A 23273-nucleotide genomic window follows, 5' to 3' on the forward strand; every position below is an offset into this window, starting at 1 on the left:
CAGACATTTCAATTGGCATTGCTTTCACCTACATGTATACATGTATACTTGTGTACGTGCAACACATATATACAGGTATACAGATGAATTATCAAAATACTATTACAAAGTGTGTGTTCTTTCTCACCACCCCGTTTCTTCCCAGCCCACCTCCCTCCCTTCCCCAAGCCAGCAAATTTCAAAACAGACTGGAACTGAAAATTTTCAAGAGCTGCCCAGCCCTTGCTAGCACTGCAAACGTCTAGGTGCATTAACAAGTCCCTGGTCCACCTCTAAGACGTGTTTGACCAACAGCTTCTAGTTCACAGTACTGATTCCTTGGATTCAGGGTCTGATGTACTGGTTGTGTTGGAGACTTGTTTTTTGTGGGTTACCAAAGGCGACGTTTCCTCTTCAGACTTGCTGTTAGCAACTGCTTCCACGTTGACTTCTTTTAGCTCCTGCTCTTTTCCTCTCTTTTCTTTTTCATTCAGGTAATTGAGGATACCTGCTCCTAGGGCATCCCCTTCCACATTCACAACTGTGGTAGTTCGGTCCCTGGTTAAGGTTAAAAACAAACAAAGTGGCCTTTTAGTTTAAGAGTGTTACAACACAGTAAGTGGGGCCAAATTCTTCCCTGCAGATCCACCAGTACTGCTGGACCTAGAGAAGGAAGATGTTGTTACCCACAGGCATTTTCTACAAAAATATTATTCCCATTTCAGAACTAAGATTGTGCACTGGAACTGGTTCAAGCCTCCCAACTCTTGCAATCAGCTGGATCCGGTTTCTCAGCAGGTTGCTGTAATGTTATTACTTTTTCTCAGACATCCTTCTTTTCCCAGCTCGCTTTCTTCCCCCTCTCCAGGCCAGCACGCCTCAAATGCAAGTTCAGAGCTGGAACTTCCTTTAGGCTTATCCAGAAGACAATTCATAGCACTCAACTTTTTTTTTTTTTTTTTTTTTAACTATAGAAAATCTAGTATCTTAACTATTTAAGGTGTCCTTCCAAAAGCAGAGAATGACCTGGGTTTCTCACTACGAGCATCTGTTCCTATCTTTAGTTCTACAGTGCAATACTAGTGTGCTTCAGAGTTGAATAGAGGAGGGTTATAACTCAAAGAACAATTTCTTCACGTGCCTCTTGAGATTTCTGCTAGTCATTCTGCAGCATGTGCTTAATTTGTAACTGTGATCCTCTTTGGTAATTAAATGTCTGGCTTTAAAACAAGATAAAGGACTCTTCTGTCTCTCTTCCCCATTTTTGTTACCACAGGACTGAATACCTGAACTAGAACAACACTGTTGACCACAGAGGGATACTACATACTTTTAAAAGAAGGCAGCCAGCATGACACAGGCTAAGGGCAATCCAGACAGAAACAAGCTGCAAACTTCACTCATGCAACCACACAGTTCTGAATACATACAGCTTATGGAAAGCACAACTATCACTGTAATCCCTTAGGAAGATGGAACACGAATGGACGGCCACTGCTTTGCCTGTCTCTCCTGAGGTGGCTGATACCCAAGTGGTGACAGCAAGAAAGAATTATGCAATGAGCATCATAGATGTGTGTTGGTGTGGGAAGGGAAGGAGGTAACAGAGCTGCCCTCTAACCCAGCCTTGGAAACTCAAGACTGCCCTCACACATCCTAATTTCCACGTCCTCTGTGAGAGTAGTCCATCCTTACAGAGAGAGGCAAAGATTATGTATGTCTAAATCAGGAAGTGTCCCCAAAAACTGCTAAGTGAAAAAAAAAATCTCAAGGGGGATTCAGATTGTCTGACTGTTACTGACCAGCACTTGCAGCCCACTACCCAACCAGATGGTCTAAAAGCAGTGTGTGCTTTTAAATTTTCACACTGAGCATAATTCACCAGTATTTAAAGCGCAGGCATGTTGAGTGCTCAGAGGAGCCTTTCCACTTTGATTTTTTTTCCAGTATTCTACAAACTTTCAATTTCCTAGTATTTCTGGAGACTACAGACAGATAGGCTTGTTTGAGAAGAACTGGGAGCCCCTTTTCCTCAGAGCTCATATAAGCAATAAGAAATCATCTGCATGTTGCATTTACTCTCATCATGTACTAATGGCTAGGTCCCCAGCTCTTAAAGCAAATTATCTAGGCCTTGCTTAATCTGATTTAGGTGGTACAGAAGGTAAATTTAGGCTTTAATGAGGACATAGCTAAAATGAGTGATGAAATAGGCTCTTCCAAACAGAGCCAGGCAAGGAGATAATCTCTCATGTTTCAAGGAGGAAAATGGTTCTTGGGAAAGGGAGAAGGAACCAAGCAAAGGTCTAACTTCCTAGGCCTTTCCCAGAAGATGGAAAGGAAAGGTGGTAAGACTGTGTACCGATCTCGCGATTCCCAGAAACATCTTCCAGCCAGGACACCAAGCACAGCTGTGATGAATGCTGCAAGCCCTCTGTGTACCTGCCCTGCTCTGACACTTGTGCTGGTGCTGTGACTGGTCTCTTGTTGTTATAGTTCAAACAACAGTTGGCAACTGCTTCTGATGAAGGTTGCTTCACACATCTGTTTTCCATCACTATTCAGGCTGTTTTCCTTTTCTCCTTTCCTTCTTCATATCCAACTAATTTCCAGCAATATTTTGAACAAACTTAATCCTCTGGAGGGAATTGAAACTTGAAATTGAAGTCAGTAATGACCGAATGTCTCAGTAAAAAATACTGAACAGGGTTTTTAGCACACCAACTGCTCAATTGAGTAGGAACCACCATATTCATCATTCTCCATCACCTGTCATGAGCTTCCCATCCTACAGAGAGCCACACCTAGTAGGGTTTTATTTTATACTACACTTGGACTATCCTGAACCGTGTTTCCAGCTGAACATATCATGTAACAGCACATGCATGTAGTCTGAAGTACTTACACAATCCAGTCCACTGCTAATATCAAGGAGAGATCGTTGGTGGGAAGTCCAATGGCCTCCAAGATAATAGCGATGGTGAGGACTCCTCCAGCTGGAACCCCAGCTGCACCCACACTGGATGCAGTTGCTGTGACGCTGCAAATCAATTTGTTTCTGGTTAGTAGGAGCCCTGCAGCACTCCTCTTCCACATTTACGTCACACATTTCCCTACTTTAGGAACTGTAAACAAACTCCACAGCAAGGGACACACAGATCATTTGCTTCCCAGGCAAATCCTTTCCTGCCAGCTGAGGCACAGTAATGGATATAGAGTACAGTTGCTCAGCAGCTCCACGGCAGCTACCAAGGTAACAGCTCTGTCTTTAATAACATTTCAGAACAGGAAAAAAAACAAAACAAAAAACCCAAATCATTTCTCACTATGTTAATATCACATCCATTTCCAAGTCATACATTGGTTCAAAGATGCTGAATACATGTTTTCTTCACTCCCCAAATGTATAAAGGTAAACTGTGCCATGCACAGAGGATAAAGCATGCCAGACTAGCTTCACAACAGGAAGAAGCACAACCCCACTGCCAAGCTAGGACTGTGCTGAAGCTCTGCCCAAAGCAGAAAACCTGTGTGCTAAGCAGGACTGATGTGCTTTAAGATCTAGCCTCAAAAGTCCAAGTATGCTGTCCATAGAGGCATACTAATAGCACTGTCCCTTCTTTGTGTCTCACCTGCATTCAAACAGATCCTTAAGCAGTGCACGTGCAACAGACATGAATCACACAGCTTTTTGGGTGAAGATGTCTGCAACTGTTTTTCCCTCGAGCTATCACTGGATAATTCTAGGGCTTGTGTCAACACTTGACTCGCTATGAGTACATGAAAAGCTAATTTGGCCATCTGCAAAGAAAATAATATTCCAGCCCTGCCTTAAATAGACAAACAATATACTGAGAAATGCAGTAAAGAAGGAAATAAAACCTGGGTGGGGAAGGTAGGAAATGTAAGAAGGTATATGGTGGATAGAGTCCCTGACTTCTTGGCACAGTGAAGGGCTAAAACTCCTTCTAAGATCCTCACTTATTGGATTTTGGGCAGGGAATGAAAGAGAATGGCACATTCACTGGACCTGCAAGGATGTTCCAGGCATAGAGAGGAGAGTCCTAGAGAAAGAAGCAGGACTAAGGCAGCGTACAGTACAGTGGGGAAAAGCATAATGATCAGAAGGGGGATGGTCATGGGTCTGACCTGGGAAACCAGTGATGAAGTGGTAGTAAGGGCAGAGAGGTATGCAGGAGCAGAGTCTCGAGTATGAAACTGAAACAAAAGGAACTGGGGAGCTGGCAGGAGGATTTTCTAGGACATCCGGAGGGTAGCATTCTTGGTAGTGCAGCATGCCACAATTACCCAGCTTAATGGCAAGTGGAGTGGGAGGAGATCCTTAAGTAAGGAGAGGAATTCAATGTGAGGAGCAGCATTAAACAGTTCAAAGTCTGTTTCATAATTTCGTTACTCCTCCCAGGTTCCACCTTTTATTAAACAGAGATTCTGGTCAATCTTATAAAGCTTGAAAGACTCCATCCTTTAATCACCCTATCATTATGCCTCACAGCAGTTTGCAAGCTTTAAGTCAGAGACATGGAATGCAAACTATAAATGCTAGCTATTAACAGGGAGACCACAGGCTTTAATGCATCTGGGGGCCAGAAGGATGTGGTTACAATAACAAGCAACTTACAGAATGGTAAAGATTTGCCCAGCGTTGAGGTCGACGTTGTTCAGCTGAGCAATAAACACGGCTGCCATGCACTGAAAAATAGCAGCTCCATCCATGTTCACAGTTGCACCAATAGGAAGGATAAACCTGCTGATCCTGTTGTCGACTCCATTGTTTTCCTCAATACACTTCATCATCGACGGGAGAGTGGCTGAGCTAGGAAAACAGAGCAAGGAAGAAGTCAAACACAAAGCACCAGGGGTGCTGAGTAGCAGGTCTGCTGCCTCATGACTGTCGTGCTTCTCACATGCTGCACAACAGCATGTCAAGATGGCAATGTCACTTTGCAGCCCCTCACTCATGATAGCTATGTCCCTCCCTGTTGGTCTTGAATAGCAGTATTCAACAATCTCCTTCTAAACAGAAATAGCTGGTAAGGACTCTAACCTCCAAGATGCAAAAAACTCATGACCTAATAGTACGTAGCATAACACAGATGTGGAATGATAAGGTCTCAAAACACAAAAAAACACAGCAATACATGTAAATATAAATACAGCTGTTGCAACAGTAATTTCTTGATGTTGTACTACCACCTTCTCAAATGGACAGGCAAGTGAAACAATCACTGCTGGATTTATTTCTTGCATTATATAATTGTATGGCTTCCTTCACAAACCCTCTCCTACTTCACATATAACTCAGCTCCTGTGATAGTTGTGTGTCTGCTTCTTTTGGAAATGACTCAGAATGTTTTTATATATTCATTTATACATTCGTGATCTTTGGTCCAGATTTAGCCTCTTGGGAAAAGGTTAAATGACATGTTTGATAATTTGGCAATCTTTCTTTACAGCAAATAAAAGCTGATAAGGCCAGAGCTTTGAAATAAAAAAATGCTAAGTCACTTTACGCTAGCTAATAAACCTGCTGTGCTCATACAAAATCAGGCTCAAGTTGTTCCAGATTCTGCTGAACTTGGATAACTAAACTTCTCAGGACAAACTCCCTCACTGCCGACCCCTTGCTTTACTTAAAACTGAAAGCTGGCAAGATCTTAAGACAAATGCTTTCACCTCTTCCTCCCCAGATTTCCAACTTAGCATCATGCTACACATTATCAGTACCTTGAGGAATTGTTTTCAACACCTAATGATAAGCATTTCCTGCCTAGCGGGCTGCTGAGAGCAGTGAGACTCTATGCTCAGTCGCCTCGTTTTGCAATTTTAGAAATATTTTCACCTAAAACTAAACACATTCTGTCATTAAGATATAAGCAGTTTATAGTGACAATTACAATGTATATTCCCAGACACATATATTCCCCAAAGAAACACCCACCTGGAGCAAGTGGCAAAAGCAGTGGCAAATGGTGTGATAAGTCCTAAGAGAAAACGATACGGATTTTGACGTGTGGATGCAAAATAAATGAGTGGCAGAATGATCCCTCCGTGGATGACGTGGCCCAGAATAGAGGCAAAGATGTATTTTCCCAGACTGGTCACCAGAAGCACAATATCTTCCATTTCCACAATCTTGCTCCCGACAAGGAACATAATACCAATAGGTACATACCTGCATAAACAAATACGGGCTGTCATGAAGTGTAAAGAAGAAAAAGTTGAAAAACATGTTCTCTCTTCTAGAGATAATGCTCTTCTAAAGAACATGCCACTCCTACTGAGGGTCAGCACCTTACTTACCACACATTCAGATTATACAAGTTTGGAAGGCCTCCTTTACATGTTTGCTTGGTGGAAGGCAAACAGTCAAATTGAAAAAAAGAAAAATCTCCCAGATGCTCAAACAGATATCTAGAGCAATGAAGAAAGGAATCCAGGCAAGAAGTAGAAGCGCTGGCTGAAACTACTGGAACATGATACTCAGGTGGCCTTTTAGTGCACTGGGGAAGAAGGCAGGCAAATCCCCAAAATCGAGGTTGCTATTGAAGAGAAGGCAGATGTTAGGAACGAAAAAGAAGCACGTGACAGGAGCAAAGAAAGGAGTGGAAGAGTTGCATATTATGCAGTCTGTGACCACCAGCAGAAGTATGAAGTCAGGTCATTAAAATGGTGGGCATTTTAATGGCCGTTAGGTCATTAAAATGGTGGGCAGAATGGGTGCCAACACAGTCTGTGCAGGAAAAAAAAGGCTATCCCTACACTAGAGAGCCATACTGCAAAGCTCAGCTAAAGGCTGCTGATGCGCTTGACAAAGAAAGCAAGTAATTTAAGTCCAATGACCAGACTTCCAGTGCCTCCCTCAAGTCAACGGCCACGTATGCATTTTTCCACCTCTCCTATCTAGAAATGTCTCAGGACGTCAGCATTTGTTTGACATTTCCTTTGTCAGAAACGGTTGGAACTGCTCCAGGGGGAAGGGCTGCATTTGTCACAGCCACACCTCTGGCTTGGAATTGCCCTTTCATATGCAGCACAACAGCTACTAAGCAAACCATGGAAATCACTCCAACCTCATTTCCTTCAAAGCCATACTTGGAAAGTTTATGTCCGAGCACCTCTACCTATTCCTGCATCTAAGACTAAGAAACACTAAAACGTCAGCTAGATCTCCAACACCCTGTCCTAGAGGCACAGCTGCAATAGATTTGCTTGCACACCTCAGGAATGAATGCTTTTATCCCACTCACCCCTATAACACAACTCCTATGTTCAGCAAGACTGATCTGTGGAATCAGAACAAACGAAAGATTTAATTAAGCACTTAAAGGCTTGGAAACATGCAAACCTTCAGGCTGCCAAGATCAACCACTTACTCCTAGCCTGCCTCTACCTCAGCAGGTCTGTAACTCCTCTGTTCTGTACCTCACTGTGTCCCAGTTCAGTGTGAGCATCCTTGCTCTGGCCTCCACTGGCTGAATCTCTGGAAGGACTTGTCAAACTTCACCTCTCAGCCTCTGCCAGATCTGCCAGGTCTGTCTGAGCCCCTGTCCTGTACAAGCTCTGCAAACATGAACACTGAACTTAACCTGTGGCTAGATCCTTCCCTTTGCAGAGGGAGGCTGGAGAAGAAGAGATGGAAGTTAAGACCAAAGTGCTGCTAAGGACACAAAGGCTGTTGAATGGGACTACAGAAGAGCACAGACAGCCTCCCCTCTTGGTGGTACGATTTTACCAATTCCAAAGTATCCTTTGGGAAGTACATGCAGCTTGACATATTTTGGATCAATATCAGGAAGGCACAGGAACTTAAGGAAGTAGTAAGGGCTATGGTGGTGTTGAGAGGCAGCTGTGGCCCCAATAATCCACAAAGTAAAGGATTACATACCAACTGATTGGCTTGAAGCATTAGCACTGTAATCAGCTGAATACAAGAACTGCCTCTTATCAGCATTCGGTGTCCAAGGAATTACATTTAAGAGTAAGAGACATAAGCTACTTTTAGACTTCACATTTTTCAGACTTTTAGGATAGCAAATAACACAGATCTGCCTGTGCAAAATCCAGTTTGGTTTTTTTTTTTCCCCTCAAAACATTTCTGCTTCTTTCTTGGAGGAAAATTACTGGAATCAAAATTGAAGGATGGAGAAAATGCACTTTTGCTAAGATAACTTCATAGCTTTTCTAAGATAGCTTTAAGAAGAGAGTGATAAATACTTTATAATTCATTTATTCATCAACTGTTCATCCATTGCGACTGAACAGTCACTCTGCCATCCAAGTGGACACTTTGTGTACACTTTCTGTACTGTTGCATTTGGCAGAGTTTTTCTCAAACCATTTAACAGTGCGTGGGGCTATCGTCCAATCTCACTGGGTACATTTCAGGTCAGTACAAGAAACCATCTGACCAACAGAAAAATTAAGGCATGAACCTGCAAGTACAGTTTGGCACCACATCTGCAGATGCACTCCAATCACACATATCCCTAGCTTTCACATGGCTACATTCCTCCCTTGCTCACACCTCATTTATTCACTGAAACCCCACACCATTAGGCACACAATGGCAGCTAGCCACAGGCTTATGTTGTTTTGAAACAAAATGTCTTCTTTACTCTAATTAATGAAAATGGACTTCAGGACAGGATTTTTAGCAGCTGTCTGATACCCTAACTAGGCATGATTATCTAATCACAGGTCAGAAACAATTAGAAAATACCCTGCAGAGTAACAGCATAACCTTTGCTTTTGTGCTAGCGAGGGATCTGATACTAAAAAGCTGGAGAGATGGATAAACTGTGAGATTCCTGAATTAAGCATAATATTCTATTGCACATGTACATGCAGTCCCACGCTTACCACATAATCCAGGTAACCAAGACCATAGTTGCCTCGTTGAACGAATTAAAGAAGCGAATGAGATCTTCTCCTTCCCGGCCAAGCTTTTTCAGTGCCACTCCTAAAACCAGAGCAAAGAGCACCAGCCCCAGGATATTCATCCCTTCAATCTCAGTACCAACAGGGATCTGTAGAGGCAAAATAAGAAGGCTTGGTAGGTGTGAGACTGGCACAAACCCCATCGAAAGAGCCACTTTGTTTTGTTTCTATTAGCTGACCCAAAATCAACAGGCAGAACCTATTTTGGGAAGGACAGCATTTTACCCAAGACAGTTCTGCACTGCAGAATGGAAATGCATTACACAGTTGAAGGGAACCAAACAAGATCTGGATTTAGCCCTAGTACAAACTTCCTTGGTTCCAGCTGGCATGGATTCACTGAAGAGGGAAAGGGCCTGCCACAACCTCCCCTTACACTCTAATACAATGCATGTGCTCTCAGCAAGCTGAATGGAAACCTCACAGTTTGCTCAGGACAAGCTCCACTGCAGATGTGAAACAACACGGATACCAATCACACACAGAGGGTAAATGTGGAACAATGGTTAAAAGATTGAAACTTCCTTCACTTTCCCTTTGATGTTGGGTCTGTGAGATACTGTGGGTGCAGATGGCAGATGCTGGCTGTGCTGACTTCCTAGCTCTGCTTATTCCAGGTGTCAACTGTTGTAGGCACTATGATATTCTACTGCATAGAGCATCAAATTGTACCTGAGAGCTGCTTTCAGTGGTCTGGTTCCAAATACCCTATGATTTTCCTGACACATCTGAGAGGAATCTCCTCAAAAACTGCTGGCTCCATTGCTTTAGTGCAATATTCATACCAAGGTGAAAACCATGAGAAAACAGTCAACATAAAGAACTGAGAAGGAGAAAAAAAGGCAGAGAAAGGTAGGAAACTGTGGAAAGCTGCTCATTCATCCATCCCTATCAGCCATGGAGACACACAGAAGAGATACTGCTCTCCTTCTCTAAAATCACTCAGCTGTACAGTACAAGCAAAGGAATAAAAAAAGAGGAAATCCACCTATGCACAAAATTTAGCTTACTCAATTCTGCTCTGCTGCTCCTCACAGCTTGTTTCTCAAGAAGGACAGGGACTCGTTTGGCAAAACAGCATCTTGTGAACTGAGTGAGCACTCTCTTGGCTTCATAAAAATATAATTGCTTTGATAAACACTCTCATTCCCCAACTTGGGGGTACAAACTCCACCTGTCAATTTTTTGTTTTATTTGGATGGGCTCCTAAAGCAGATCAGGCTTATGGACAAGCTTCGGTGCTTTGGTTAGAACAGACACTAATTCAACACTAGGAAAGAAGAGCACATTCTCAGCTAAAAGTTTAAAATGAATACTGAGCAAATAACTCAAGATCCTCATCTGCTATAGATCACAATAAAAGTAATGTGCCTGAGATCACTCTTTCACTGGAAATATACTGATGAACTCGACTGTCTCTAAGTGACAGGTGGAAACAAGGAACTGCACAGGAGGGAATAAAACATAAATTACACACAAAAACATACCAGCGTGAAGGTTAAATTGCTGCTGAGTGGGCATGATGGGTCAGATATGATGATCTTAGTGGTCTTTTTTAACCTTAATTGTTCTATATCAGGTTCACTTGATATAAGGCTAATATGAAAACCCCTGCCAGGAATACAGTGTCACCATAATGGGTCCAACTGTTTTGTTTTGGTTCTCATTGAGAAGTTTTAAAAAAAAATAAATAATTATCAGTATCCAACCCTGCTATGGAACACAAACACAATGTTTCAAGCTGCTGAAAGTGCCAGGCATCCTGACCTGGATGTTACCAGAGCGGAGAATTTCATGACATTACTTATACCAATGTTTTGCAAAGCATCTCTGCCCTTTAAACTCCTTCTGCTGGAGTACTGCTCTTCTCTGCTCATTAAATGCAGCAGCATGAGCCTGGAGCCTAGCAACCCACTACCATTTGGACTTCTCAAAGCTCTGGTCCCAGGAACAAGGCTAAACAGCAACTCAATCTGCAAGAGGATCAGGCAGCTTCCCACCAGCTGTGTAGGGCATGTAGGGACACGGAGCAGGACTGAGCTAGAGCTCCTTACGTCCAGTTTGGAACACCATTTCCCTCATTAGAGAAGTTCAGAGGTCTTCTGGCTCATTCAGTTCCCACAAGCATCAGTCACTCCGCTTTCTTTAGAGCCAAAGGCTTGCCAGATTTTGCCTTGGGAAGCTAGAGGAGGGCGAGGAACAGTAGAACCTCCAGTTAGATACAGCCAGGACACGTGGTTTCTCACCTTTCATCTTACCATTCACAGTGGCCTACTGTGCATAAACTGGGCAATCTATCTCAAACTCCCTCACCTCATCACTCTCTAAAACAAGGACGCAGTTTAGTCCTCTCTTGTCCTCAGAGATGTCTGACACCCACCCAGCACTGCCATCTTTGCTGCTGCTCTTCTCCAGGCACTCACACTTACGAGCCCTTGAAGCCAATTTTTTCTTGCCATCTGGGGACCAAGATGTTCTTGGTGACAAGAGAAAGGACTCTGTGCACAGCCACCAAAAACTTCTTAGCTGGTTCACTTTATTCACTGTCATTGTGTCCAAGCTACCTTCAGGTCGTGCTCTCATTTTCTTCTTCTTGAGCCAATTTCTTTCAAACACACAGCATTCCCCATCACCTACCATCTCTGCAAATTTAGGTAGAAGTTGTTCCCTGGAATTTTCAGGAGCAATCTACCATCTTCAGGGAATTTCACCTCCCTGCACCAGAACATGGAAGAAATCCAGCAGTAAATCCTGAGCGGAAGATCCTCTCAATCCCAGCTTCAAAAACTGGCAGATGCTGAACAGCCTTTTTGTACTCTAACAGAAGAGTCCATCACCCCAAAGGAGCTGCCAAACCAAGCAGCATCGTGGACATCAAACAAAAACAGCTTTAATGAGAGCTTTGTTGCTGGGCAAACTATAGAGCACATCATTGTTTGCTCGAAATTATGTGTCCTGGTAGAAAGATTCACAGACCTCTTCTGGTCCTTGAATCCCTCTGAAGATCCTATTGTTTTTTAGCTCTTTAAAAAAAAAATGCATATTCAGGAAACAACTGCTGACATTGAGCTAACTCAGGAGTAGGTGGCTGAAAAGATAATGCAGCCATGTGATGTGAGGAAGAAGAGCAACCAGCTGTTTGTGTATTTTTACTACTGCCACAGGAGGAACTCGGTGTCTCTCATGGCCTCCTGGAGAGAGGATGTAGCCATAAAAGCTAGGTAAACATGAGGGAGCATGTGAAACAACAAAAAAGAATGTGGCTTAGCAGAATCTACGTGCCCCTCTACTCATATCATCAGCAACAGAAGGCAGTGCCTATTAGTAGGGGAAAAAAAAAAAAAAAAAAAAAAAAAAAAAAAAAAAAAAATCAATAAAAAGCTTTGTTATTCATCATTGGTATGGAAAAGAGTAAATACTTCTTCTATTTGATCCAATACTCCACTGATGAAAGAAAATATTAGATAGGAATACCATCTTGTTTCTCTGTATCACAGATTTTATGGCTAGTTAAACTACCCATTATCCCAAAACCATACTCTTCCCTTCCAAACTTCTCATCTATCCATAAATAATACAGTCAGAGCAGTACTGAAGCTAACAGAACTCAGATGATGCTTCTTTTTTTTCTTCAGTCCACTCTTCCCTGGAGACAGGAAGGCATCTTCTAGAATTAAAGTTCAGATCCGGTTCCACACCACAAACTGAAAAAAGTTTTGGAAAAGTAATAGGGGAAATAACATTTACATCATAAGCATGGGCAAAAGCAAGCACCTGTGGCAAAGTCACAATATTGTTTGTGGTATTGCATCAAACTAGTCAGGTAAATAAAAATATGAAACGAAAACCGAAAAAAAAAATTCTCACACATTTTAAATTGCCAAAAAATACATTCTTATTTCTTGAGGAAAAATCACATCTTCCCAAAGCATTTAACAAGTGCTCAACAGATGAGCCTGTGCCCAATGGATATGGCTGGCCCCGATCTGTGCTCGGTTGGCAAGACCACAAGTTCTGCCTAATCTTCAGTTGGCATGAAGAAGAATGGGAGTCTTATTCACCTTTCCTTTACTCCTGCTTAAATCAACAATAACTCCATGATGTAAGCAACCACACTTTGCCTAAGTGCATGTTGTTACAGCCTTTCATGTCAAAATTGGTTTTAGCAGCACAAGGCTGCATGGGCATGTACTGCCTGAGGGTTTAATAGCACGAGAAGAGAAAGTGTGCTTCTGGGGTCACATGGCTGCTCTGCACTCATTCCCACACATCCATGGCAGAGGGAGTGCGTGCAGATCTGGGCCAATGTGATCTTACAGGCATGGGCAGAGCCTGGGCAGATGCAGCTGCCTTTTTCCCCCAGTGAGACCGCTCACCATGCGATAGCAGGCTTCTAAGCAAGGACTGATTTTCCCCTGCGCAGCTCTTGTTGTGCCATCAAAGCCACCTACCACCCTGGCCGTAGAACTGGGAGAAGTTCAGCCCATGAGCTGAGAGCAGAGCTGGGAAACACAGTGCTCTGCACTGCCTGCTCACACACTGTGTGGAGAGAAGGTAACGAGGCCAGCGCCTCCTGCACCAAGGGATTGGCTCCACAGTCCCTCTGGATGTGCCCAAATTGCCTTTTTCATAGACTGGTGGAACCAGAGGGCAAGCCCCATCTGAACCCCTCATGGCAAACACAAACACTGAGAAGACACGCCCTAGAGATTTATAAATCATAATAAAAATTAAGCAGTATATCTGGTGTCTCAGACAGTCAGACTGAATCTGAGAGATACAAAATAGCCTTAAAAGCCATTTCCCATCACAGTTCTGTCTCCCCAAAACCCCACATAAGCCTGTTTGGAGTGAGGTGAAACATTGCAGGTATGCTGGGTCAGTTTTGTAGCATTCTGTCTGTAAGGTGAATGTTATTATTACTGGATCTATAATATATTGGTTCTGGTCAGTAACAAAGACGTTTCATGGCCCGTTCTGTAGGAGAGATTCCACTAACAGACCACAGAGCACCGCTGCAAGTCCTACGAGCTGCACACAGAACACAATCCTGTCCATTAGGATTAATTTTCACCACACTGCAATAGCAGCCTACTTCTGATGTTCTGTCTAAAACTTGTATCCTTCCAGACCACTTGTTACTAATTAAAAATCACACACACAAAGTTTCTGCACCAAGAGAAAACTCTCAACTTACCTTTCCTTTAAAGATGAAAAAAAAAAGATCATTTTCTGCAAATTGTTAAGGGAGGGTGAGGTCTAAAGGACACATTCAGTCAGCTTAATTGCTACTTAATTTCAAGGCTATAGAAAATTAGAAAATCCTAGGCAGAGGGACTAATCAATACTGAGATCAAGTGAGGCTGAGGCTGAGAACGCATGGCCTAAAAAATCAGGTATTGAGCACCAGCTCAGCTGAGCCCAACTCTCTTATCCATCACTGCTTTCCTGTTTGACTGTAGGTAACTCACCTGACTTGTGTGTGTGCCTCAGTTCCAGACAACTGAAGTATTTTCTAAGACTGTGTAGTAAAGTGTTACAGCTAAATGCCACTAAGAAGTGACCTTACCTTTTCCAACGTGACATTTCCAGAGGTAGTGTTCCTGAGCACTATCTTATAATCTGTTGCATACTGCAAGAAAAAGAAAAAAAAACAACACCTCAGATTATTAATATGACTGCATCCCTTAGCATTTCACAAAAAGGAGGTTACTATCAGAACTTCTGCTGGAAATCATACTGTGGAAAAAATGAGCCTGCCTTGCATAAGAAAAGAGAGTGATACTCCTTGACCACGTGGGGACAGAGAAGTGCCCTGTGATCACTGATCTCCCAGGTTTGGGCAGTAGACAAGGGATTCCTCTTTCCTTTACTCTGTTCTTGCTCATGCCTCATGCTGTTGCACGGCCTGTGGAAGGCAAGTGGTGTTTGCACTATTTCACTACTAGAAATGGCAAGAGAGACATTAAAAACACAGCCATGTATGGCTCTGCCAGCTAGTCATGGCACAGCGTAAGCGACTGGGCACAAAGCAGAGAGTTGCCATCATTGTCCCAAGCAGTGCTCTAAGTGGAGCAGCCTACAGAACATTTCTGGTGGAGCAACAAAACAGTGGCCATGAATATGTTCTTTTTTTTGAGGAGTACTGTTCCAAATCATGCCACTTGCTGTGGAATTCCTGTGTTACTACGTCAGGTGCTTCTAACAGTCCCACCCACCAGAAGTAGTATGACTTTTGATATTTTCTACACCATCTTTAAGTGTTTGTTTTGTTTGCTTTTTTAATAGCAAAAGTCACTTGGTCTGCCTGCATCCAAAATTCACCCACACTTCTTACCGTTCGGAAAGCAGCAGCAACAAGATTTGCAGGAAACAGGTTTCTGTAAAACACAAACAAGAAAATGAAATATTTTTGCAGTTTCTAAAAGGAATTCGAGGCGTTTTACTCTCAGAAAACTCCTTCTGCAAAAAGAAGTGCGCTGGCATTAGTGAGGTATGGACTGCAGGAGACAGTCTGGCAGCATGGAGCAGATGTCTTGCCACTTCTGCAGCAGTGTGAGATCTCAACATCTCCTCTTGCTCATACAAGAAGTCCCTACTTGCCTCCACACCCCCATTTAGGTTGGAAACCAGAGGCAATCAGACACCATGCTGTATAAACACACCAACCAGTGGCTACCCAACCTGGCTTAGCCATACCAGCTGCAGCAACAGCTAATAGCCTTCAGGGTCAGGCAGATTTTTAATGTTACTCGCATGATTATCATCTGCCCACAGCATGACCACGAAGGACAATCCAATCAGCACAACTCAACTAAGAGCTTAAGCCCTCAACACAACAAGATTGGCTTCCCTGAACACCAAGCCAAAGCAGAACAATGCTGGGGGCCAGAGCTGTCAGCAAGCACTGAAGCAGTTAAATGGCATGGATGGAAGCAGTTGCAGCTTGGATGGAAAGCTGGAACATCTGAACTCAGCAGTGCCTTCATACAAACACAAATGGAGCATCAGGTCAGAGAGGGCAGTGTGCAACCTGCCAAACGTTTACACTGGGTGCAACGTGGACAGAAAAAAAAATTATTAACTGGGGTATGTAAGGAAAAAGTTGCTGGCTTCTTGTATTTTATAGTTCACCAGTTCTTTTTACTGCTCCGCTTCCTTTCTCCCCCTTCAGTGGGTAAAGAGCATGTGCTCCCCTGGCCAAACAGCATCTTGTTTTGCTGTGTCAGAAAGCAAAATGAGAAGGGAAGCAGCTCACCTCTGGGCAGAAAACGAGACCCCAGGTGGCAAGGACAGGAATTCTGGGGCTAGGAACTGAGAACACTGCCAGCCCACTGCAATAAGGATGCACGTGAATTCTCCTGATAAGAAAACAGAAGAGCTTACCTACAGCCTATCACCTGTGGCAAAAAGAATTGGGGGAAGCTTCTTCTCATCCTTTGTTCCATGCACTGCATAAAAACAGCCTTCAAGAAAGCTCGAGTTCCCTTCAATCTCTGTCCTGCTAATCCCCCCAAGAAAGAAAAAGGGAAAGGAAAATATGTTGTTGGGAAAAAAGAAAGAAATAAATCAGAATGCTTCCTCTCAGCTTTTCAAGATCAGGGTGGTTACTTCTCTTTGAGAACAGTCTGGGTTTTGAAGGAGCAAAGATGACCAAAAAAAAAAAAAATACGAGACGGAAAAACGAGCAGAAATCAAATTGCTTTTTTAAAATCAGCATTTCCATCCTGACAAAACCAAACCGCAAGAAGCAACCCAAAGCCTAAACAATATGGTTCTCCAGTGGCTGAGGAACCAAAAAGCCCATAATTTACACAGTATGTCAGGCAAGGGCCCCAGTAATTAAACACTGACTGAACAACAAGCATATACTTATGGCACATACTGAGCGATGCCAGCAACCCTGCTACATGAAGGCAAGGGGCAGGTTCTTGCTTCCAATGCTGAGCAGCACACAATGCTACACAAACATGAGCGTATCGCTGTCACTCTGCTTCATCTCTGGAGCACTGCTCACTGCACTTGTTTCTGAGAACTGAAATAAGCATTTCTGACATTTGACTAAGTTGTACATTTGGATTTTGGTTCAGCAGCCCAGGAGGATCCCTTGCATCGTGTGTTCTGTCCAGCCCAGCTTCTAAGCACGCCTGACTACCGATTTACAATGACATGTAAAGAAACAAGTTCTCTCCTCTTTGTTTCAAACCCTGAAGTTTAACAAAGAAGGTGCTCCAGGTCATAAAAAGCAATTAACAAATAAACAACTTATCACAGAGGCACAAGTCCTGCACAGACTATGCTCATCACTCACTAAGATCAGTTTGCGTGCAAATTAAATTAAGCCTTAATTACAGGTGAGTCAGACCACAGGTTTTCAGCTTCATTGCCCAAGACAGGTTTGTTCAAGAACACCACCCCAGTACCTAAAAACAGGGGCCAGGATGCCGCGGGCTTCGGGGAAAGCCAAAAGCTGGCTGCTGACCTGCCTGGGCTCATCTGTGCTCACAGGCTTCACCCAGCATGTGCAGCCAAGCAAAGCTCACAGCCCCGCAGAAAACCAGACCTCTGTCCCTACAGTCAGCAACCCCAGGTGAGCTGAGGAGTCGCACAGGGAAGTGCAAACATCCTCCTGGCCAGGTGAACCAGCAAGTAGAAAGGGTGTGTAACTGGGTGTGCAAACTAAATGCACTAAATAACTAAACAAACTAACAACTAAATAAAGGGTGTCTGCCAGTCAGTGTTCTTGCACAGATCAAACCTTCAGCTTTCTCGCCTTGGATGTGGAGTTTAAAGAAATCAGCATGGTTCTATCACAGGATTACTGACTACTGCTGCTTGTTTCTCGCAGCCCTGCCACCGCCGTGCCCCATGCTAAAGAACATGGTCAGCTCTCCAAAGCAGACTTGTGCTATTGCAAGAGCACGCCTACACAGAAACCTGAGTCTGTGTGATAAGGAGCCCTGCATGGAGCTTGGGATCAGGCAGCCCAGGGCTGTGATGCAAAGAGTGCAGCAGAATGATGCAATGTAGCAAGGTTTGACATCATGGCAGTGTGCACCTCGGCTGCCCCACTGCTCTATGCATCAGACAAGAACAGTTTTTGTAGCCTGAAGCTGAAGTACATGATAGAGGGAGACTGTGCACCGTCCTCTGAGCTACAACCAAATAGAGAGACAGCCCACCAGACAGCTGTCATACATAACAGCTGTGTCCTGGGTCTGGAGCAGCAGCTGGGCTGTGCGATGAGATCTCCATGTACCTGCACACTGCCCAGGACAGGAAAGCACCACCTCAAATCCACTTAAAATAGGAACCACATACTGCAATGGTACCAGCTGCAGAAGTTTCAGGATTTGCATATTTTCTGTTTGACTACAGCAAAGAACAGCATATATAAATGCTAAAGATGGATATATTTTGCCATGCCAGAGCTCTTACACAGGGGAAATGGGGTTACCCTTCTGTAACAAAGCACAATATCTCCCAAACGTGCAAGTGCAGCTTCACTTTGGAGGCTGTAGCTTCCATCCTTATCAATTTTGATGCTATAATCAAATTCCTCTCTCCCTTACCTTGTGGAATAAAGCTGGCAAAGGAACTCCTTTGTTGCATGTATAAGGGATTATTGTTAATCACTGTTTCTAAATGTTTCTTTTGCTAGAGCTCTGCAAACAGCTTCGCTCTGGCAGCAAAACCATGAAGGGAAATCCAGGCGAGCAGAACAAAACCCTAAAATAACATGCATTCCTCTTCTATTGCTTCTTACACAAAGGTTCCACTTTTAAGGCCAAAAGTCTTCTGTTGGAAAACATTTTTCTGAGGAAGTCTGGACTAAATGAGGTGAACATTAGGAAAATATTCTGTGCTGCTTTATCTCCTGTTTTTCAATGAAGTCTTTTCAATGGTAAGAGTCCACAGACAGCAACTTTACTGCCATCTGAAAACCTGCCAGAACACATCACAGCTTGGACTGCTCTACTAAGAGGCTTTCTTTTTCCCTCTTTCTCAGGATTTTCATTCACTACTACACAATCTTCTTTTTCTCATCTGTTTTTCTCATATCACTGTGGACGTACTATGCTTGTACATTATTTTTGGGCGTGCGCCACTGCTTTAACTCAAAGGAACTTGAGAATGTTACTCACTTATAGCAGTTATTTAATACTTTCCTGCCCTAAGGGTCCAGTCTGTAACTATTTTGTCTGGGAGATAATGCATGACTGGGTCAAGTCAGTAGTAAAGGCAACTACCAAAGAACAAAAGAAAGGAGTAGAGATCAACTTTCTACAAATAATATTAGAAAAATACACAGCGTAGGCACGCAAACAAAAAAGCCAAATGCTTACTACATGCAGAACTGAGTCAGCAATCCCTACACTTTGAGTGAGGATCCAGGCTCAGAAAGTGACAGAAGCAAAGGCAGGCAGTAACATTCACTATTTCTCCTTTTTCTGCGAGCACCCCCGAGTTTCAGCCATCCAGCCTCAGTACTGTGGTTAGTGTGTCTCTGCGTAACTGCAGCTGCTCCCAGCCACTTCTTAATTCTAGTTATCACTACGATGCTGACATCTCCCCCTCCTTTCCTAACAGTACAGTTTTGCTGTTTCCAGAGCAGGACTTCAGAGCATACTCTGAGACCGCCTTCATGGATGCTGCTTTGGGTGAGTCACTGGAAAACCAGGATTTGAAGCAGCAAGTGCTACTGGGGTGACTGGTGTCTGAACAAGAGCCCACCTTCCCTGTGGTCCATCCTGGCCCTCAGCTCTGTAGCCCAGCCAGCAGAATGCAGCCACTGCTTTTCCTTGTGCTCAAGCTCCTGTGTGCCTCCCTCCGGCTCTGACGGCGCTAGGAGGTAATCCATGGGCTTGCTCACAGTGCTGTGGGTACTCCTTTTGGCAGCCCAGCTCGTAACCTCTGGCAGGGAGACAGAAAGGGCAGGAAGGAGCAATAAAAGGAGCAATAAAACGTAAATGCTGCAGACTCATCTGTCATCCCAAGAAACCCTGACACTACTGCAGGAGGCACACATCTTGGACCTCTGCGTACCTTTCCTATAAAAAGCAAACGATGCTACGCCCATCCCACTCACCACGTTACTGTGAGATTAAAAACAAAAACAGAATTCCCAACCCAAAGCCAATCCCATGGTTTCAAAACACATTTTCATCCCAAAATAAGGCAAAGAACGGCACCGTCTGAAGCCTTTCCTTCCACTAAAAATATTGTAAAATAGTCTGTTGAAACGTTCCTTTTTGATGAGCGAGACTTTCTACTGAAGTCTTTTGTATAAAGTTTCATCAAAACACTGATCTCACTAAGATGAAATGCCAGGCTCATCTGCTGTTAGAAATTTCAACAGAATCAGAAGTTCCTGCAAAACTGTTTGATTTCATTGAATCAGCAAACAAAGATCAAAGCCAAAGCAAAACTCTGACCCTATTTAAACACGCAGTCTTGACAAGTGCCCATCAGAAGCGTGGACAAATCAATACAGATTCTTGCAAAAATATTTGCTCTTGCTCGTTCCATAGCACTCTGATAAAGCACAATATGTTAGCTGGTGACTGCTGTTGTGCCCTCCCCAACACCTCAGCAGCAGCTATGTATCCAAACGTCCTCCAGACATTGTTGTGACAGTGGAAAGCAATGGCTTTGGTCATTCATTAATAAACTTCCCAAAAGCAGAAAGGATTGGCATCCTGGGAAAGGACAACCTGTGTCACCTCCGCAGAAGCCAAGGTAACTATCTGACTCACAGCTGTGACTTAGTCCAGTTTAGTGTGTTTTCAGTGCGGCTGTGGGACTCAGATTGCCCACTTGTACCTTCTTTCCATCTTTTTTCTGAAAGGAACTAAACACTGAAGGCTCAACGGACACAGGGAGCCTCTGACACAACTGAAAACAGTTTCCTTGTATCCGATAGAAAAATTGAGGAACAAAAGTAAAACAGAAAAGCAAAGAGCGAGATGCTGCAAGATTGACACACGCTGAAGGCAACGTTTCTGCCCTGTAGAGCTGAGGCCCTGTTAACTGAAGTCAAGGCTGCAAGAACCAAGATCAGCACTCAAATCAAAATACCCACATTTTTCAAGAATAATTAGGTTAAAAAGAAAAGAAAAAAAGAAAAGAAAGAAGGAATTTAATGGGAGAGGTAGGTATTATTTCCAGAAGACACACAGCTCATTCCGTCCCTAGGTTCATCAGGGATTTGTTTGCCTTTGTTAAGACAGGAGCTTTTAGAGCTGATGGCACAGTGATGGCTCTCTGTCCATAAAGCTCCAAGAGAAGGCTGAATTCAAAGGTCACTACCGTGCATATACTGAGGAAGGGCCCCCAGCCCTGTGCTTTCCAAAGGAAATCACTCAACAACCTGAACACTTTACCCAAGTCTCGTTACTCTGAGCGTTCCTTCGGAGCTCAACCCTACCACCAGCAGGACACTTCTCAACTCTCCATCTGCATTTACAGACCAGAGCAAGAAGCAAGTTCACAACACTCAGAGGGTCTGTCCCATTTCTCACCCTACTCTGTGCAGGATGGCAACATGCAAACAAGCCACCAGCTACATCAGCTGCATTAGGACGCACTGGGGAAAGCCACCACAACAGTCACCTTCTTCCCAGCTGTCACCATCATTCTAACTCCTCCTTTTGCCATTTTTCTTCACCTGCCTACACTGCTTATCTGCTCCATGTCACCTTTGCAGCCAGGCCACCTACTCACAGTCTTTAGTGTGGTCTGTCAAGAATTGTCAGGCTCAACTGCAAGAGAGGTAGGTTATGGATATGAAATACAGCCTTGCCAACGGGCGACTGGTGGGTCCGTGGATCTTATTTCTCTATGGGGTGAGAAGGGCATAAACTCGGATTTCTGAATACAGCCTTTTTTACTGCCAGTTTACCCAGATGCACCAGTCTCAATCGAAAGAGCAAAGCTTCAAAGTAAAAACCCCTGACTTAGCTCGGCGCCCTGCTGAGCGCAACCCTGCATCTGCAGGCACACAGGGCAGACGCAGCCTTACACTCCCGTTCACATCTCTTAACACAGCGCTGCGGCCGGCAAGCGGCGAGGGAGGAGCAGGAAGGAGGGGGGATCCCCCGCGGCAGCGTGCAACACCGCCGGCTCTGTCATCATCCTCCCAGGGCGGGAGGCGGCGGGGCGGCCCTACCTGACGAGGTCGAGGAAGGAGTCCACCGTCTTCTTGCTGGTGGCCGGCACGTTGCCCTGCAGCCCCAGACCGGGCGCGTTGAGGGCGGAGGCGCCGGCTCCGGGTCGGATGATGAAACCGAGCGCGACGGCGAGGCCGGAGGCCAGCAGCGTGGTGCCGAGGAAGTAAGCGATGGCGATGCCGCCCAGACGGCCGAGCGATCGCGCGTCCAGGCTGGCGGCCCCGGACACCAGGCTGCAGACCACCAGCGGCAGGATGACCATGCGCAGCATGCGCAGCAGCAGCTCCCCGGGGAAGGCCAGGTAGGCCACCTGCGCCGGGCCCAGCGCCGCGCCGCGCACCGCGGCCCCCAGCACCACGCCGGCCACCACCCCCGACACGGTGAGCAGCACCAGCGCGTTGCGCCGCAGGAAGCCCCGGCAGCCCCGCAGCCGCCCTCCGCCGCTCGCCGCCGCGCCCTCCGCGTGGCCGTTGCCCGCCTTCTCCCCGCCGTCCCCTTTCTCCATGCCGTCCGCCGTCTCCATGCCGCCCGGCTCGCTTCCCGCGTGCGTCCCGCTAGCCGCCCGCCCCCTACTGCCGGGCCCCACCTGCCCGCGCGCGGCCAGACCGGCCTCGGAGGGCGGCGCTCGGGCAGGGGGCGGGGCGGCGGGGCGGGGGGCGGGAAGAGCGCGCCGGGGCCCAGCGGGCGGTAGCGCAGCTTTTCCGCGGCGGCTGTCCTCGGCGCGCCCGGTTCCGCGCCTCCCCTTTGCGCTCCCCAGCGATGTGCGCATGTCGCCTCCGCGTCCCGAGGCTCCCTTAAAAGCCCCTCAGAGCTCGCACGGCTCTCAAGTTTCCTCAGCGCACCCTTGGTGTCTGTACAGCTCTCCTATGTCCCCTTAGCAGCTCCCTTGCTTTGCCCCTCAGAGTACCTAGCTCGCACATGTCCCCTCAGTGTCACCCTCCTTGTCCCCTCAGTTTCTCCATCGCTCTCACATGCCCCTCTGTGTCCCCACAGCTCTCACGTATCTCCTCAATGTCCCCCTCAGTGTCCCCCTTGGTGTCTTTGAGGCTCTTATGTGTCCCTTCAGCATCCCCTCGGTGTGCCTCTCAGTGTACCTAGCTCTCAAATGCCCTGTTTATGTCCCCACAGCTCTCACATGTCCTGTTTATGTCCCCACAGCTCTCACAT

The 23273-nt window shown here is 45.2% G+C and overlaps 1 protein-coding gene across 1 annotated transcript; it reads right to left on the bottom strand.

Moving 5' to 3' along the window:
* Positions 1 to 302: 302 nt before the first annotated feature.
* On the bottom strand, positions 303 to 22629 carry SLC1A4 (solute carrier family 1 member 4; the record flags this gene model as incomplete). Its single annotated transcript, XM_079532874.1, has 8 exons — positions 303 to 537; positions 2885 to 3019; positions 4619 to 4813; positions 5939 to 6172; positions 8860 to 9026; positions 14507 to 14569; positions 15275 to 15317; positions 22106 to 22629. The coding sequence occupies 8 exons, from the start codon at positions 22627 to 22629 to the stop codon at positions 303 to 305; spliced, it is 1596 nt and encodes a 531-aa protein (XP_079389000.1).
* Positions 22630 to 23273: the final 644 nt, after the last annotated feature.

This window comes from Tetrao urogallus, assembly GCF_951394365.1.
Source record: "Tetrao urogallus genome assembly, chromosome: 2".
Lineage (NCBI taxonomy): Eukaryota > Metazoa > Chordata > Aves > Galliformes > Phasianidae > Tetrao > Tetrao urogallus.